At 38.6% G+C, this 17,612-nt stretch overlaps 1 protein-coding gene across 1 annotated transcript; it reads left to right on the top strand.

Annotated features, from left to right (window-relative positions):
- Positions 1 to 52: 52 nt before the first annotated feature.
- On the top strand, positions 53 to 11,399 carry LOC117294920 (N-acetyl-D-glucosamine kinase-like). Its single transcript, XM_033777468.1, has 10 exons — positions 53 to 263; positions 1,217 to 1,301; positions 2,487 to 2,585; positions 4,286 to 4,427; positions 5,682 to 5,792; positions 6,627 to 6,739; positions 7,671 to 7,758; positions 8,604 to 8,704; positions 9,047 to 9,125; positions 11,080 to 11,399. The coding sequence occupies exons 1-10, from the start codon at positions 226 to 228 to the stop codon at positions 11,259 to 11,261; spliced, it is 1,038 nt and encodes a 345-aa protein (XP_033633359.1). The 5' UTR covers positions 53 to 225; the 3' UTR covers positions 11,262 to 11,399.
- Positions 11,400 to 17,612: the final 6,213 nt, after the last annotated feature.

Raw genomic sequence — 17,612 nt, 5'->3', positions numbered from 1 at the left:
TACTAGCAGCGGCCTTACTTGACCCCTTATATTATTGTTGGTGGTTTAAATGCAGGTGATCATTTCGAGCAGTTACCTTTTAAGAGAATGCTGTACGTGTTTGGTTACGAATGATTGAAAAGTGGCGGCTTGAATTCTTCTTAATTGTAAACAATCTGTTTCCGGGTTTGGTGAATTATTGAGGTCTGAAACACCGGAGTAATTTAATTGTTGCAAATAAACAAAATGAGTGATGGGCCGGCTGTCTATGGCGGTATTGAAGGGTGAGTAAAATCTACACATTTCTAACTTCCAATCTCAGCAGAAAAGAGTAGGCGTATTTTTTTTTTTTTTTTTAGTCCTTTCGGAAACGTTTCCACGTTTCCATATAACTATAGTAAGTAGGCGCGTATGGCATGGCGCCACCACTTCATTCCGTTTTCCTACACTCCCTTTTCAGTCTGTTGGTTCAATGTTGTCCTGGCAAGTGTGTATACTGTAAGTTTATGAAAGAAGGTAACCGGGAAACCATATTGAAAGAAATTGAAATAAATCAAACTTTAAAAAAAAGAAGGATCGATGGAGCTCTCCCTCCCCCCCCCCCCCCCCCCCCCGGAAAAAAAATTAAGTCAAAAGTTTTCCAAGTTGCCTACTACAAGTATAAATTCACCCCCTATCAAAATCTGAAAAACAATCTCGCCCTGAGACGGGGAGTAGCCCCCGCAAAGACAGTCATTCCCCAAATTTTAGTCGCCCCGCCCCACCACCACAAAGTCGCCCATTATTTTATGGCACAGTTGCCCACCCACCACAAAGTCGCATTCCTTCCCTCCCAGTCCCATCATGACAAAGTCGTCCTACCTACAAAGTTACCCTGACACATTTACCTTCCACAAAGTGGCCCCAACACAGTTAAGTTGCCCCATATAAAAAGTTGCCAGACACAGACACCCCCCCCCCCATCAAAGTCGCCTTCGGACACAGTCCCCCCCCCCCAAGTAACCCCATGTAAAAGTTCAATTGAGTTCTACACCTCCAAAACCAAGATAACCAGTAAACAAAATTACTTCAATTTAAAAACAAACAAATAAAGTGGCCCCTGGTCTTGGCCTTCGTGCCCTTCAAAAGTTTCCCATAGACTTAAACATTTTTTAATGGAAGTGCCTATAGCAAAATGAAAGTGACCTTACCCTCTCAAATATGAAATTTCAGGCCTGTATTCTTTTGTTTTTGTTAGGGGAGCAACGCACTCTAAGATGGTACTGATGTCAGGTGATGGAGCTATACTCACATGGTCAGAGGGGCCAAGTACTAACCACTGGGTAAGATGAATATCAACAAAGCAATAACAGAAACGCCAATGAAATCATCATTGAAATCTAGATACTCCTGACCCTAGCCCACCTTGTTGGGCTGTTATGACGCTTATATCAATATTAATAACAGTTGCTCTTGAAAATTATAACAGCTGAATCTTGAAAACTAAAATAGCTTAGTTGTGAAAGTTTAAATAGCTGAGTTGTGAAAATTAAAATAGCTGAGTTGTGAAAATTAAAATAGCTGAGTTGTGAAAATTATAATAGCTGAATCTTGAAAACTAAAATAGCTGAGTTGTGAAAATTAAAATAGCTGAGTTGTGGAAATTAAAATAGCTGAGTTGTGAAAATTAAAATAGCTGAGTTGTGAAAATTAAAATAGCTGAGTTGTGAAAATTAAAATAGCTGAGTTGTGAAAATTAAAATAGCTGCATTGTGAAAATTAAAATAGCTGAGTTGTGTAAATTATAGGCCTATAATAGCTCCTTGAAATTTAAAATAGCTGCTCTTGAATAATAAAGTAGCTGTCCTTGAATAATAAAGTAGCTGCTCTCTATAAAATACCGTTAGTTGCTCTTGAATATTAAAAAAAGCTGCTATTGCATATTAAAATAGCTGCTCTTAAAAATATCTGTTCTTGAAAATAAAATATCTCTTCTTGAAAATAAAATAGCTGCTCTTGAAAATTAAAATAGTTGAGTTTTGAAAATTATTGACCTACTACATGAAATTTAAAATAGATGTCCTTGAATATTAAAATAGCTGCTCTTGAAAATAGAATAGCTGCCCTTGAAAATAGAATAGCTGCTCTTGAAAATAAAATAGCTGCCCTTGAAAATTAAAATAGCTGAGTTGTGAAAATTATTGACCTAATAGCTACTTGAAATTTAAAATAGATGTCCTTGAATAATAAAATAGCTGCTCTTGAATACTATTCAATTAGCTGTCCTTGAATATTAAAGTAGCTGCTTTCTATAAAATACTGGTAGTTGCTCTTGAATATTAAAAAAGCTGCTCTTGAATATTAAAATAGCTGCTCTTAAAAATATCTGCTCTTGAAAATAAAAAAAGCTGCTCTCGAAAGCCAAATAAGTAGTCTAAGATGTTAAATAGCAGTGCACTAATGAGCTTTTATACTTTTCTCTTTTAACAAGAACCGTTCTTTTTTCTGTGATTTTTTTCTGACTGCAGTTAATAGGAGTTGAGGAATGTCTTGTCCGCATCAATAATATGGCCGTAGAGTCCAAGAGGAAAGCTGGACTGGATGTAGACAAACCACTCAAGTCATTGGTAAGAAACAGGGTTATCCCCTTTACAGTACTTAAGGATGTAGGCATCAGTATCTTTCATCCACTATGAGCCTGGCTGGTAGAGCAATGCATTCACCTTCCCAATTTTGAAGCAATTATGTTTTATAAACAATAGCTCTTGATTGTTGTTCACTCAGCTGGCTTGCCCTTTGTCCCCAACCCTTCGCCTTGTTCCTTTAATGTGACTTGCTGTGCAATTATTTGTTTTATCTAATTTGTCACTGGCACTAGCCAGTTTGCCCTTTTAATGTATAAAAATAAATTGTAATTCTTAATGTTTTTTTGTAATTTTTAACATTTCTATTTTTTATGAATCTCGGTATTTTAAACTCAATTTGGCTTGTAGCTGCGATGTTTGAATGTGTTTTAACTTTATAATAATAAAGTGCCTTGCTCAACTAGTTAATAATGAGGAGTCCCCTCGATCCACTTAAGTAGTAGTGTTCCATTCAATTTCCTACCTTCTGCCCAGGTAGTAAGGTAGTTAATGAACAGGACAGTTCTTTTCAGAACTAGTTCCCAAAGAACAACATCTACACAGCAAAGTATGGCTGAGTAAAAAAAGAAACATGTTTAGCGTCTGGGTTTCTCAAAAAAAGGAAGGAGGAGGGGCTTTTGATTTTTGATTTTTTATTTCAAGAAAGCCATTTTTTTTTAAATGTCAAATATCCATTGTTTTTTTCTAAACACACAATACATAAATGAAACATTTTGGTCAAGACATTCAGATTGTTTTAGCTGAGATTGTTTAAAATAATTATTAGCATCAAACAGTTCTTGGTGATGAGTAATGGGGAGAGGTTGATGGTATAAAACATTGTGAGAAACGGCTCCCTCTGAAGTGCCATAGTTTTTGAGAAAGAATTAATTTTCCACGAATTTGATTTCGAGACCTCAGGTTTAGAAATTGAGGTCTTGAAATCAACCATCTAAACGCACACAACTTTGTGTGACAAGGGTGTTTTTTCTTTCATTATTATCTCGCAACTTCGATGATCGATTGAGCTCAAATTTTCACAGGTTAGTTATTTTATGCATTATGTTGAGATACACCAACTATGAAGGCTAGTCTTTGACAATTACCAATAGTGTCCACTGCCTTTAAAATAACCCTTTTTGCATAAATAAATAAAAAAATGAAGGAAAAAAAAAATGTGCATAAAAAACCCAAAATAAAACAAAAAAGGAGGTGGCCTCTAAAAAGGAAGCGGGCGGGGACGCTAAACATGTTTTTTTTTTTTACTCGGCCTAATAATAGTGGCTTCTTATGGCGCTCATATGCGATTCCAACATCATTACCCCTGGTCACTGGGCCTTAAATCATTCATAAAACCATCTCAACTCCCTTGGGAGTATACAGTCCAAATATGTAGCGCACTTAGCTTATCAATCACAAGAACCATCTCTGCCCTCACAGGTACCCATTTACTCCTGAGTGGAAAGAAGCTTATGGTTAAGTGTCTTGCTCAAGGACATAAGTGTCACGTCTGGGCTTCGAACCCACACTCCGCTGAACAGAAACCCCAGAGCTTGTGTTCGGTGCTCTTATTCGCTCGGCCACGACATCCCATGTACGCATGGTGTGCCGTACATTCCCACCGTTTTTCTACTTCACCTGTTACTCCCATCTCCTTTTTGTAATCCCATCTCCCTATATTCTACCTTCTTATCCCCTTCCAGGGTTTATCACTAAGTGGCGGGGAGCAGGCAGGCGGAAAGCGAAGAGTTATTGAAGGAATGAAAAGTGCTTATCCTAACGTCAGTGAAGCCTATCATATGTGCACAGACACGTTTGGTGCAATAGCAACAGCTTGTGAGGCAGGTGAGTTCTGAAATACTAAAGTCCAGGGTTCGATTCTTACACTGGACCATCGAACAGTAATTTCCCCTTCACACATAGACGCCGCCTCTACTACGATGGAAAACTGGCCGAGAGCGTGACCAATCGCGGACCAATCGTGGGCCAAACGTCGGAGGATCTCCATAAGCGTGGTTTGGTCAAGGTTGGATCTCCTAGGACGGGAAACTGCAAGCCCCCCCCCCCCCCACGCTTAGCGTATCCAGGTCGTGGCCAACAATAAGCGGGGCAAAGTCGTAGTGGGAACGCCATTATCGTACAAGCAGCGTGGTAGCATCGTGGTGAGATCTCTGTGGACGTTATAAAAACGCAGCACCGTCAGCAACCATTTCAAAGTAGAAAATCGCTTGGTCGTCATTGGTCTTGCTGTTATCGCCAGTAATCGTAGTGGCAGCGAGTCAGAAACACTTTTTACGTAGAACCAGTAAAGTTTGGCGAAGTCTTCAATTTGCCAAATTGCTGGATTTTGTCAGTGATCATACCTCGACTTGAATTTTTGAGATCAGGGTGATTGGCATGATCTTGGTGAGGTCGTAGTGCTGTGTGAACGGGTAATAACCCGCCCAAGGCCAGTGATTTCAGTTTCTGGACAGTAAAATCAAAACAGGACAAGTTCAGTGCCCTTGAAAAAAGTTTACCATCTTTGTTTCAAAAGAGTGATGTTCAAATGTTGAGTTTGATTCTCACAAGTATCTTTCAATCTTGCTGGGTATCACTAGAGATTAATCTTATCTCAGTGTTTTATCCAATGCGACACTTCTCCTCGCCGCGCACATTTGTGGCGTGTCGTGGCCTAGCGGTTAAATGAACATGTTGCCTTGGATCGGTCGAGTTGGTCTTTGAAAAGCATTTGTAACCGTTTGTTATAAAATGCATATGGTTAGAAAGATGTTGTAAAAGTAGAATACAATGATCCACACAAACATGCCTCGAAGTTGCACGGTTTTTCTTTAACCTCGTCGATTAACACGGTCGGTCATTTATGAGAGTCAAATTTTTGACTCCCATAAATGGCCGACCGTGTTTGTTCACAAAGTAACAGGAAAACCATGCGTGTGTAGAATTGATTGTATGGGGCCTATGGTATTAACATAGAGGTTGACCAACTAAACAAGAACGACTTGCATCAAGACATTAGCAGGAAGTATGAACCGGGCTACAATCTGTAATTGATATACTCATCAGTTATTCAAGAGATTGTTCTCCCTTTGCTCCTAGGTGGTGTCGTATTGATTAGCGGCACAGGTTCCAACTGTCAACTTATCAATCCTGATGGACAGAATCATGGCTGTGGAGGATGGGGCCATCAGATAGGAGACGAGGGCAGTGGTAAGTAGTAGAGGACCAAGGACTTTAGGACTAAAGACTCTAGATTTAGGACCTTGGATTTAGGACTCTAGATTTAGGACCTTGGATTTAGCACTCTAGATTTAGGACCTTAAATTAAGGACTCTAGACACAGGACTCCAAATTTAGGATTCTGGACTTGGGACTAAAGATTTGGGACTCAATACTTGGGACTTGGGACTAAAGACTTGGGACTGAAGACTTGAGACTCAAGACTTGAGACTCAAGACTTGGAACTCTTGACTTTGGTTTCAAGACTTTAACCTGAAGACTTGAGACATAAGACTCAGGACTCAAGACTTTGCAATAAAGACTTGGGACTCCAGACTTTGAACTCCAGACATGGAGCACAATATTTTTGACTCTAGAACTGGTACTCCAGACTTGGGCCAGACTCCAGACGCGAACCCAAGGCTAATTCTTAATTTTAGGGTCTTGAATTTAGATATGGAACTCTTAATGTTGAGTTTGAACCACAGTTCTTATAACTTGCAGTGAGACTTGGACTGAGACAATAATAACAAAATAGTGAAGATTAAACCTCCAGACACGTTGAACTTTTTAATCTGATTAAAGTTTTATCCTTGTTAACTTAGCACCTGTACTTAAACGTTTCATCTTGAAATGGAGAGCAAACTCATCAGAAAAATTGTTGTGTTACTTCTTGCTTAGTTTATAATGGCCTCATGTTTTGACCCTAGCTAGCAGAGTCTTTCTTTTAGCCTTTGAGGAAGTCTCTGGGCCAGATTTTGCTTTGTCATTGTGGTTGGTAAGCAGTTTGCAACAGCTAATTCTATTTTCTCACTTCTTGCTTAGCATACTGGATCTCCTTAAGAGCTGTTAAGACAATTCTTGACGCTGAAGACAACATGATCGAACCTTCACATGACATCACATACGTCAAAAAAGCCATGCATAGCTTCTTTGGGGTAAGTCATATATGGTGATTTGATCAATAGATTTTGCTTTGTCCTTTTCATAGTAAGGTGTTAAAGGCAGTGGACACTATTGGTAATTACTCAAAATAATTTTTGCCATAAAAACTTACTTGGTAACAAGCAATGGAGAGCTGTTGATAGTATAAAACATTGTGAGAATAGACTCCCTCTGAAGTAACGTAGTTTTCAAAAAGAAGTAACTTTCCACGAATTTGGTTTCGAGACCTCAGAATTAAATTTTGAGGTCCCGAAATCAAGCATCTGAAAGCACACAACTTTGTGTGACAAGGGTGTTTTTTCTTCCATTATTATCTCGCAACTTAGAAGACCAATTGAGCTCAAATTTTCACAGGTTTGTTATTTTGTGCATTTATGTTGAGATACACCAAGTGAGAAGACTGGTCTTTGACAATTACCAATAGTGTCCACTGTCTTTAATGAATTTGTCATGGGGTAATAATAATACACAGTTCTTTAGTGCTTTATTACAACCAAGGGCATCTCAAAAGCGTTTGTTGTTTTTTGGTTAAAGATATGCAGAGCTATGTTAGAAATGTAAGACCCATCTCAATCCCATTTATGTAAAAAGCCCCCTTTAGTCAATTCGTGCTTGAGTAACTATGTCTATGTCTCCTTGTTGTCTGTTTTGTCCGTTTGTTTTGTCCTAGCTTGTCTATATGTGCATCCCATAATAACGTGTGCTTCTGGGATTTGCCTCAATTGCGCTCCCCATGTGAGTTTTATTACGATCATTCGGTTTCTTGCTGTAATCTTAGTTTTTTTTCTTGTATTTATTTGTATTACTGTATACCGTCTATGTACTTGAAGTTGGTTTTGTGTTATAGAAATCTGACTTGATCTGAATTTAAAAAAAAACCACCACCTTAAGATCGTTTAAAATACTGTTTCCTTACCTCGTCAGGTATCGGAGAGTTTTGGACTCTTAGATCACTTCTACACCAATTTTGACAAGACTAAGATTGCTGGATTCTGTATCGTCATAGCCCAAGGTAAATCAAGATTGAGTGAATCAGATTGAGATTTAGTGATTTAAGTAAATCAAGATTAAACAGCCAATAAAGGATCATCTCAGAATGCTTCTAGCAAAATTTCTGAAAAACGGGGGGTCAAACAAACCTGCGCGACAAAGAATCGTGACATCAGTGGCAGCTATTTGGTGTGGAAAATAGCGCCCTCAGTTTGCCAAAGCTGGAGAACTGTGTTCACACCCAATTAGGGGAATATCGTCACTGGCATCAAGAGTTCATTATAATAGATAATAGATAAGCCGTTTTTGACTCTCGGCTTAAAAAGCCGCGCGGCCAGGTGCATTTTTGACTCGATTTATTCGTTACTAAATGCAAATTTTGAGAGTAAAATGGTTGTTAACCGGTATCTACGATGTCTATTTGGCCATAAGAAGGTAATAGTTGAAATATTTAGATCATCCTTAATTGGCTCTTTAAGTGAGCTTGCATGAATCTTTTCTCAGGTGATACAGCCAGAGATGCAGTTGGTACCTGCTGTCACCTCACCAAACATGGATGGGTTCAACCTTCTTGATGAAAATGTCATTTGTTTTTACCCTTACACTGATTAGTATTGTGTACGCAGTACTTTCCTGAGTTCTGTAAAAGAAATTTATATGCAAGTCACTCATTTTTGGGCTGTTTTATCACCAAGTAGACACTGTATTCAGCTGACTTATTTTCTTTGAAAATTTTGCCTGTATATTAAAGCAGCATTGCATTGGGAAAACACAATCTCTGATTCTACCTGTCCCGAATGAATTTTGGCAGGACCCCTGAAAGTTTTCTGGTGTGTTTATTTTACTTATACTTCCTTTTTATGTCAGGTGCGGCAAAAGACAAGGATCCTTTGTGCATGGAGTTATTCTATGAAGCAGGGGAGGTCTTAGGACGTCATATCCTCGCTGTCGCACCCAAGTTAGACCAGGTAAAGCGTCAACAAAATAACTTCATTTTTGAGTAAATTTGTTTGTACCCATGTTTTACCCGTGGTAGGGATTTGAACCTATCATATGTCTCACCATTAGACCACTATGCAAACTCAGTTAGTAGACCAATAGTGTGGAAAATTAGGGTATATCAGTTTAATTTTATGCTTGACAATTGCTTTGTGGGGACACACTTGAGCAAATGTGGAGTACACTGAACGGTGTTGTAGGGTTTACTGCTTCGAATCCCACTTCAAAAATTTCTATCGGAAAAGATAAACCGACATCATTTTTAAATGAAGTGCAGATATGTTAATTCGTTGCTTTCTGTCTTTTTGCAGACCCTTCTTAATGGGCCAGAGGGACTTAAAGTTGTTTGTGTTGGCTCTGTGTGGAAAAGCTGGGATCTTCTAAAAGAAGGTAAGTTTGACTTGTAACCTACTATACACAAGATGGATGCCAGACCTGTACTAATCTGCACCATAGTGGAGTCATCGTTTAATATCTTCCATATAAACCAATGGTACAATACTGAGGCTGATTGTGCATGTAGTCTGGCACCTTGATAATAATTGAAGATCGTCACTCATCGTCACAGGGTTAGCGTTGAACAGCCACTCTCTGGTTGCAGCATCAACTTGTCGTGGCCGACTGGTTCACCAGACCAAAGCTCTTGGCCCAATTTCATAGAGCTGCTAAGCACAAAAATTTGCTTAGCATGAAATTTCTGCCTCGATAAAAACAGGATTACCAACAAAATGTCCACATGATTTTCAGGATGAGCAAACATCAGCTGAATACCAGTAACAAGCAATATGCAACAAATGGAAATTTTGTTGGTAATCCTGTTTTTCTCAAGGCAGAAATTTCATGCTAAGCAAATTTTTGTGCTTAGCAGCTCTATGAAATTGGGCCCTGGTGTAGTCAGCAGCAGGGTGTGGGTTCGATTCTCGGTCATGGCACTTGTGCTCTTGAGCAAACCACTTGACCATGATTGCTTTGTGGGAAAAAATGGCAAGGTAGTGCATTTTGCTCTACCAGACAGGCTCCTGGTGCAGTGGATGATACCCATGCCTTCGTCCTTATGGACTATGAAGGGGTAACCCTATTTCAGCCCGTGGAGTAGGTGGCAACGTGCCCCTAGTGGCAGTTGATTTGGGTCCATTGCCCAAATCAACCCTCACCTTGAAGTGGCTGTCTGGACTTGTGATGTAAGGTGATCTCGCATTACCAAAAAGTTGTTTAGCAGAAAGTACTGCTTGACAAGTTTCTTTGCTAAGCAAAAACTGAGTGGGGTACCAGTCATAACAATGTAAACTAAATGTAATTTTGGCTGGCTCCCTGTTTATTTTAAGCAATACTTGTCTATGCTTAGCCAGTTTTTGTGCTGACAGGCTTTATGAAATTGGGCCCTGGGCGCCATTTGGTGGGCAGTGGATGGGGTGCCCAATGGACCCTTCCCATGAAATATGCTAATTACACTCACGCATGCGTACAGACCCTGTTGGTTGGCAAACACCATAGAGTTGTGCACTAAGCAGACTTGCAATCGCGTCTGCGTCACGCACCCATTAGCCGTGTACAAAACAGCGCGATGTTCCCTCATTTTGCCAACCAAAACATTAGTGCGCACGCGCTACGTGCAATTTACATGTTTCATGGGAAGGGTCTATTGGACCCTGGGCGCCATTTGGTGGGCAGTGGATGCGGTGCCCAATCTGCTGCTCTGCCTCACGGGGTCGACTCTCAGCAAGGTTCCACATGCACATGTTGGGTTTGAGATTGCCCAACTAGTCTGCAGTCTGTTGAATCTCACCCAGTCCCAATGGGGGAAGGTCAGTGCCTGACGGGCAGCTTGAGGTTGGGTCTTGGATATACCAAAACAAACTTGGAATGCCGTAGAGTGGCACTTCCACATGTCGTAGGACCATTTACTTATTTGATTAATACCCATTTTAGACAGGTGCTCCAGAGTCTCGCCAAACCAAATTCTGAATTAAGTACATGAAAAGTTTGGCGTCTGAAACAGTAAGGAGCGGCTGGATGCGCTAGAAGTCGAAAGATCGACTATTGCATTTTTTCGGAACGACTCTGGAGAGCCTTGGTTTCAGACGTCGATCTTGTCATGAGCCGAGCCAATGTAAATGCTTGGTAAAGTTTGACTGTCTGAAACCAAAATTTATTTGGGTGGACCTTGAGTCGCTCCTAATCTATTTGGTTCGGCGCGACCCTGGAGCACCTGTCTGAACGGTTGTAATGTACTCATTATGTAATGTACTCTTTATGTTAATGTGTTAATGTGTTAATGTGTACTTGAGGAAGACTGAATATATACATGTATTTTGATATTAACTTATGTTTCTTAAATTTTTAGGGTTCTTACAAGGATTGAAACCTCACCACAAGAAAAATGTAGAAGTAAAACACATAACGTTAGTCAGTTTACTTCAGTCGTCCGCAATCGGTGCAGCTAGACTAGGTGCCAAGTCGATCCAGTGCAAGCTTCCCGTCGATTTCAAATCCAACGTCAACGTGTTCTTCACAAAAAGTGAGTAACGAAAGTATTAATTGTAGTTGTAGTAGTAGACAGCAACTCAAGCGGTCCACAAGAACTGCCTGGTTTTAAAGGCAGTGGACACTATTGGTAATTGCTCAAAATAATTATTAGCATAAAACCTTACTTGGTAACGAGTAATGGGGAGAGGGTGATAGTATAAAACATTGTGAGAAACAGCTCCCTCTGAAGTAATGTAGTTTTTGAAAAAGAAGTAATTTTCCATGGAGTTGATTTCGAGACCTCAGATATAGAATTTGAAGTCTCAAAATCAAGCATCTGAAAGCACACAACTTCGTGTGGCAAGGGTGTTTTTTTCTTTCATTATTATCTCGCAACTTTGACGACCGATTGAGCTCAAATTTTCACAGGTTTGTTATTTTATGCATATGTTGAGATACACCAAGTGAGGAGACTGGTCTTTGACAATTACCAATAGTGTCCAGGGTCTTTAAAGGGTGGCGTAATTGTATGTGGATTTAACGTGTTTAATGTGTATTGTTGTGATGGATTCATCATGGTGGCTATTAACCGCTTGCCTGGTTTTGAAGGCTGGAGTAATTGTAATAAAAACTAATATGAAGTGTTGTGATGGATTCGTCTCATGATGGCTAGTAACCGTTTGGCTTTCAGTATTTGATTTGAAAACATTCCGCTGAATAGGTTGGAGCAACTGTGTATTTAAAATATTTAAAGGTAGGGTCATAGATTGGTTAGTATTCCAAAAATTAATGACCAAAAATCCTTTACTTGATGAGAAGCACTGCAGCTGTTAATTGTATAAACTCTTTTGAGAAAGGATTCCCTTCAAAGTAATGGCTGGGATAATTTTTCATTCCGAAACATTTGAATTTGAGAAACGATTCATGCATGAATCGTTTCTCAGATTTCTTTTGGATGGTGTCCGTTCGTGAATGCTGCAGCAAGAGATGCAGTTGGTACCCACCTTCACCTCGCTAAAGGTCGATGGATTTGATGTTCTTGTGAAAAAATAATGTGACAGTTTTGTACTGTTTTCTCGACAAAAAGACACTATATTCAGCTAAAACTTTGACTTTGCATCTTTCTTTATAATTTTGCCAACAAATCAGCAGTATTTTAATAAAAACCTATCTATGACCCCAGTAAGTTAGTATTGAATTGTCACTCAGTAGACCTTTATCATAGGGCATCCATCTTGTCTTACCGCTGGACGGACTTCAATTTTTTTTTATAAACAAACTTAGCCATAAGAGTGAGGAGTACAAATTCAATGCCGAGTAGCAACGTATGCAAAGTCAAAGTCTTATCAGCCAACTAACCCGACTGGTCACTGGGGTCCAGTCCTTAGACTGCCGGACTTGCAATCACAAGGTTGGTGGTTCGAATTCTACCAAGCTAACCGCTGACCTCACAATTACTAGAATAAGTATTAAATAGAAAGGTTTGCGGTAACACCATGTAATGACTATCTCTAATGAGTTGGGGGTGGTTCAGGAAAGAACCAATGGTTTCAACTCGACGTTTCGCTCAGTATGCTCTGATCGTCTTCTGGAGAAAGCTGTACTCTGATGCTGCATGCTGCTTAAGTACTGTGGAGGCGGATTAGCTTGGTGATGCATAAGGGCGGGAAATAGAGGCGGGAAATGGAGCTCGGTGATGCGTGTTGAAACCTGCTCTGGAGCCTTGGGTGGTGTGTGGGGTGTGTGTGTGGGGTGTGTGTGCTCACTGAACTGTGTCAGTAGGATCAAGCATAGGGGATAGTGAGGGTGTGGGGCCTAGGTGACTGAGGGTATACATGACCAAAGCAGTCAAAGAAGTGGAGGGGTTTGGGCCTAGGGAGTGACCGTGGATATAGAAGATCCATTGGTCGGGAGGAGGGGGAGCCAGATGAAACATCGAGTTGAAACCAACGGTTCTTTTCAGATCCACCCCAACTCAATAGAGATAGTCATTACATGGTGTTACCGCAAACCTTTCTATCGTATTTCCATCATGCAGAATAAGTATTATTGTCTGGCTATTGAATCACAGCCTCTTGGTTTTGTGCAATTCATTATCAAAGACGTTTAAACCAATGTTTGTATGGAAGAGATTGGCTGTTGCCAGCTCGCATTTATATCCCCTTGTGGGAGTTTGCAGAGTTCCATTTATGGGAAGATCATCTTGAAAAATAAAAATAAATCAAAATAAATCAGCTTTGCTTTAAGAATCACCACATTGTATATAAAGTACCGTATGTGTATTGTTGTGTAAGCAAACTGATTGAGTGGAAATGAACGGAACAGGGCTCTGCTTACTGTAAGCCAAGAATTGCTGCTTGCGAAAGCAGGGAATGCTGTGCTAACCTCAAGCGTATTTCACTGGTCAGCAGGGAATTTTGGCTGGTGCAACTGCATTCTCCACGTTAATACTAGGTATTCAACGCTTACATGGCTAGTGCAGAAATTCGGCGCTTGCATGTAAGCGGCGGAAAACAGAGCCATTGGGCCCTGAACTGAATAGTGGTTTAAAACCATTGGACCCTTTCGGTAAACAGTATTGTCCAAGGCCCACACTTCGTGTTTTACAACTTCTATATCAAATAACAAACCTGTGAAAATTTAGGCTCAATCGGTCATCGGAGTCGGGAGAAAATAACAGGAAAACCCACCCTTGTATCCGCACGTTTCGCCGTGTCATGACATGTGTTTAAAATAAATCTGTAATTCTCGCTATCGAGAATTGATATTGTTTTACTGTTTTCTCATAAAGTAAAGCATTTCATGGAAGAATATTTCAAGAGAAGTCTTTCACCACTACCTTCTGTAAACCCTGTAAGTTATTTGTACATCTGTGAACTTTTTTTCTTTTTTTTTCCCTATACCGAAAATGTTCAATGGCTTTAAACAAAACTCTAAGACACCAAGTTTTTCTCAGGATATTAAATTGTTCTCTGTCCTCACGAAACAGGAAAGGGGAATCTTATTTTTGTGGGGGAGGTATTAAGACCCTCATAACATTATTTGTTATCCAGCACAATTTATGGTCAGCATTGAAAAATTCTGTTTTATATTTGTCTAATTGTTTACAATTATGTATTCGTTATTATAAACTCATACTATAGTATTTTTATTTGAAATAAATTGCATTTAATCATATAATTATGTAATTATTGTAGTTGAAAAGAGTTCTCTGTGATGCCCAGAACATTCTGAATTCTCCATTGTAAGCTTAACATGACTCGCTGGCTGAAGGCCAACGTAGGAGACGGGAGAGGAAGAACAGGGCAATTGTACTCATGATTTGAAATGCTTAAAGGCAGTGGACACTATTGGTAAATAATCAAAATAATTATTAGCATATAATTAGCATAAAACCTTACTTGGTAACGAGTAAATGGGAGAAGTTGATAGTATAAAACATTGTGAGAAACGGCTCCCTCTGAAGTGAAGAAGTTTTCAAGAAAGAAGTAATTTTCAACGAATTTGTTTTCGATCCCTCAAATTTAGAATTTGAGGTCTAGAAATCAAGCATATCAAAGCACACAACTTTGTGTGGCAAGGATGTTTTTTTCTCTCAGTATTTGGCAACTTCGACAACCAATTGAGCTGAAATTTTCACAGGTTTGTTATTTTTTTCATATGTTGAGATACACCAAGTGAGAAGACTGGTCTTTGACAATTATCAATAGTTTCCAATGTCTTTAAAAAACATTATGTAAATTATGTTAATTACATACACAATTGTTTCATTGTGAAACAAAATACATGTAAATTTAATTGTAAATATGAAGCTTTGGTTTAATTTGTAATCATGAAGCTTTGGTTTAATTTGTAATCATGAAGCTTTGGTTTAATTTGTAATCATGAAGCTTTGGTTTAATTTGTAATCATGAAGCTTTGGTTTAAATTGTAATCATGACATCTGATTGGTCTATAAAGTACTGCACATGATAAATATGAGCCTTGCTGTTCGTTCCTTTTGAATTAACTGGTAGTTTTTGCCATAATTACAAGAGGGTACCATTGCTGCTCATTTCTTTTGATGTTTCAGTCTTTTTGCCATACTTACAAAGATTCAGCCTTGCTGTTTGTTCATTTTGATGTTTCATGTCATAATGGAGTCAAAATTACAAGTGGTTACCCTTGCTGCTGATTCTTTTTGGTGGTTTATGTAATTTTTGCCAAAATTCCTTTTTAAATTTCATTTGATTTTTTGCCATTATTGCAAATGTTATCAAATTTACGTCAAAAAGTGATAAAAAACCAAGATGTAAGTCCAGCAGTTTTATCAAATTTGGGCCTGAAATTGAAAAATCACAAGGGGTAAGTCCACTAGTTTTATCAAATTTGGGCCTGAAATTGAAAAAAATCACAAGGGGTAAGTCCACTAGTTTTATCAAATTTGGGCCTGAAATTGAAAAAATCACAAGGGGTAAGTCCACTAGTTTTATCAAATTTGGGCCTGAACTTGAAAAAAACACAAGGGGTAAAGTCCACTAGTTTTATCAAATTTGGGCCTGAAATTGAAAAAATCACAAGGGGGTAAGTCCATCAGTTTTATCAAATTTGGGCTTGAATTTGCAAAAAAACACAAGGGGTAAAGTCCACTAGTTTTATCAAATTTGGGCCTGAAATTGAAAAAATCACAAGGGGTAAGTCCAGCAGTTTTATCAAATTTGGGTTTGAAATTGAAAAAATCACAAGGGGTAAGTCCAGCAGTTTTATCAAATTTGGGCCTGAACTTGAAAAAAATCACAAGGGGTAAGTCCAGCAGTTTTATCAAATTTGGGCTTGAAATTGAAAAAATCACAAGGGGTAAGTCCACTAGTTTTATCAAATTTGGGCCTGAAATTGAAAAAATCACAAGGGGTAAGTCCAGCATTTTGATCAAATTTTGGCAAAAAAGTGAAAAATTCACAAGGGGTAAGTCCAGCAGTTTTATCAAATTTGGGCATGAAATTGAACAATTCACAAGGGGTATACGTCCAGCAGTGTTATCAAATTTGGGCCTGAAATTAAAAAAAATCACAAGGGGTTAGTCCAGCAGTTTTATCATATTTGGGCCTAAAATTGAAAAAATCACAAGGGGTAAGTCCATCAGTTTTATCAAATTTGGGCCTGAAATTGAAAAAAAAAAAAAAGGGGGAAAGTCCGGCAGTGTTATCAAATTTGGGCCTGAAATTGAAAAAAATCACAAGGGGTAAGTCCAGCAGTTATATCAAATTTGGGCCTGAAATTGGGGGGGAAAAAAAAGGGCAGTTTTATCATATTTGGGCCTGAAATGAAAAAAATCAGAAGGGGTAAGTCCAGCAGTTTTATCAAATTTTCGTACAAAATTAAAAAAATCACAAGGGAGCAGTTTTATCAAATTTGGGCCTAAATATTGACGAAGTTGCAACAATTTTGCCACACAGAAATACACAATATACAAAAGGCTATTGCACGCTGTGGTGGGTCCATGGTGTTTTGTACACACCCTGGCCAAGGGGGCTATAGCACCTGATACATACAGAGCCGAGGGTGCCATTTTACTTCTGAGCAAGTAGTGGGGAACAAAAAGGCACTGAGATGTATCGTGGTTTGAGGACAAGCAAGCAAGTAACAATCATTGTTTGAGATCGATCCATTCGCTGCAAAATACATTTAAGATTAATGATATCATATTCTCAGTAGCATTTTGTAATTTTTGTTCTTACAAACAAAGAAAATGATTTAATAAAACATTAATGTGCGTTTCCTTCAAATAAAAGACGAAAAACGAGAATACGTTTTCAGTAGCCAAACACAAATTACTGGAGACAAAATTTCTGTATCCCATTTGTAGTTCCAATACAAAAAATCTTTTAACATTTCTCCATGATTTCATAGAATCACATCATACAAACGAATCCCATCCTTACAACAAAAAATATGAACGATTTCAGATATGACTTTTACAAGCTATTAAGAAAGATATGTTAATTCAGCATGAACATAAAAGATCATGCATTATTCAACAAGATTTAAAAATACTGTGTTATACACAGATTTCACCTCAGATATCTTAAAAATTACATGCACTTCAAAACAAGTGCATCCCTTTCTCACATTAAAAAATTGTGTGCAATTCATCCTAAATTCTCACATTATAACCATTTCATACAAATTTCTTCCTAATTTAAAAATCTTTCAAAATGTTCCATCCACACATCTTCCTGGCTGACAATTCCTACAACTATTTTTTTTTTTTTACAGTACAAAACTATAAACTACTGCTTGTATTTCATAAAAGCAAATGAAACTATGAACATTGATGAAGATCTTTTGAAATGATTTGATGTTATTTGCGACTCCTAAAGGCACTGAACACCTTTGATATTTGTCAAAGATCATTCTTACTTGGTGTATCCA

The sequence above is a fragment of the Asterias rubens genome, chromosome 9 (genome assembly GCF_902459465.1).
Source record: "Asterias rubens chromosome 9, eAstRub1.3, whole genome shotgun sequence".
Classification (NCBI taxonomy): domain Eukaryota; kingdom Metazoa; phylum Echinodermata; class Asteroidea; order Forcipulatida; family Asteriidae; genus Asterias; species Asterias rubens.
Note: the sequence above shows the minus strand (reverse complement) of the source record. Positions and strands in the feature narration are given on the sequence as shown.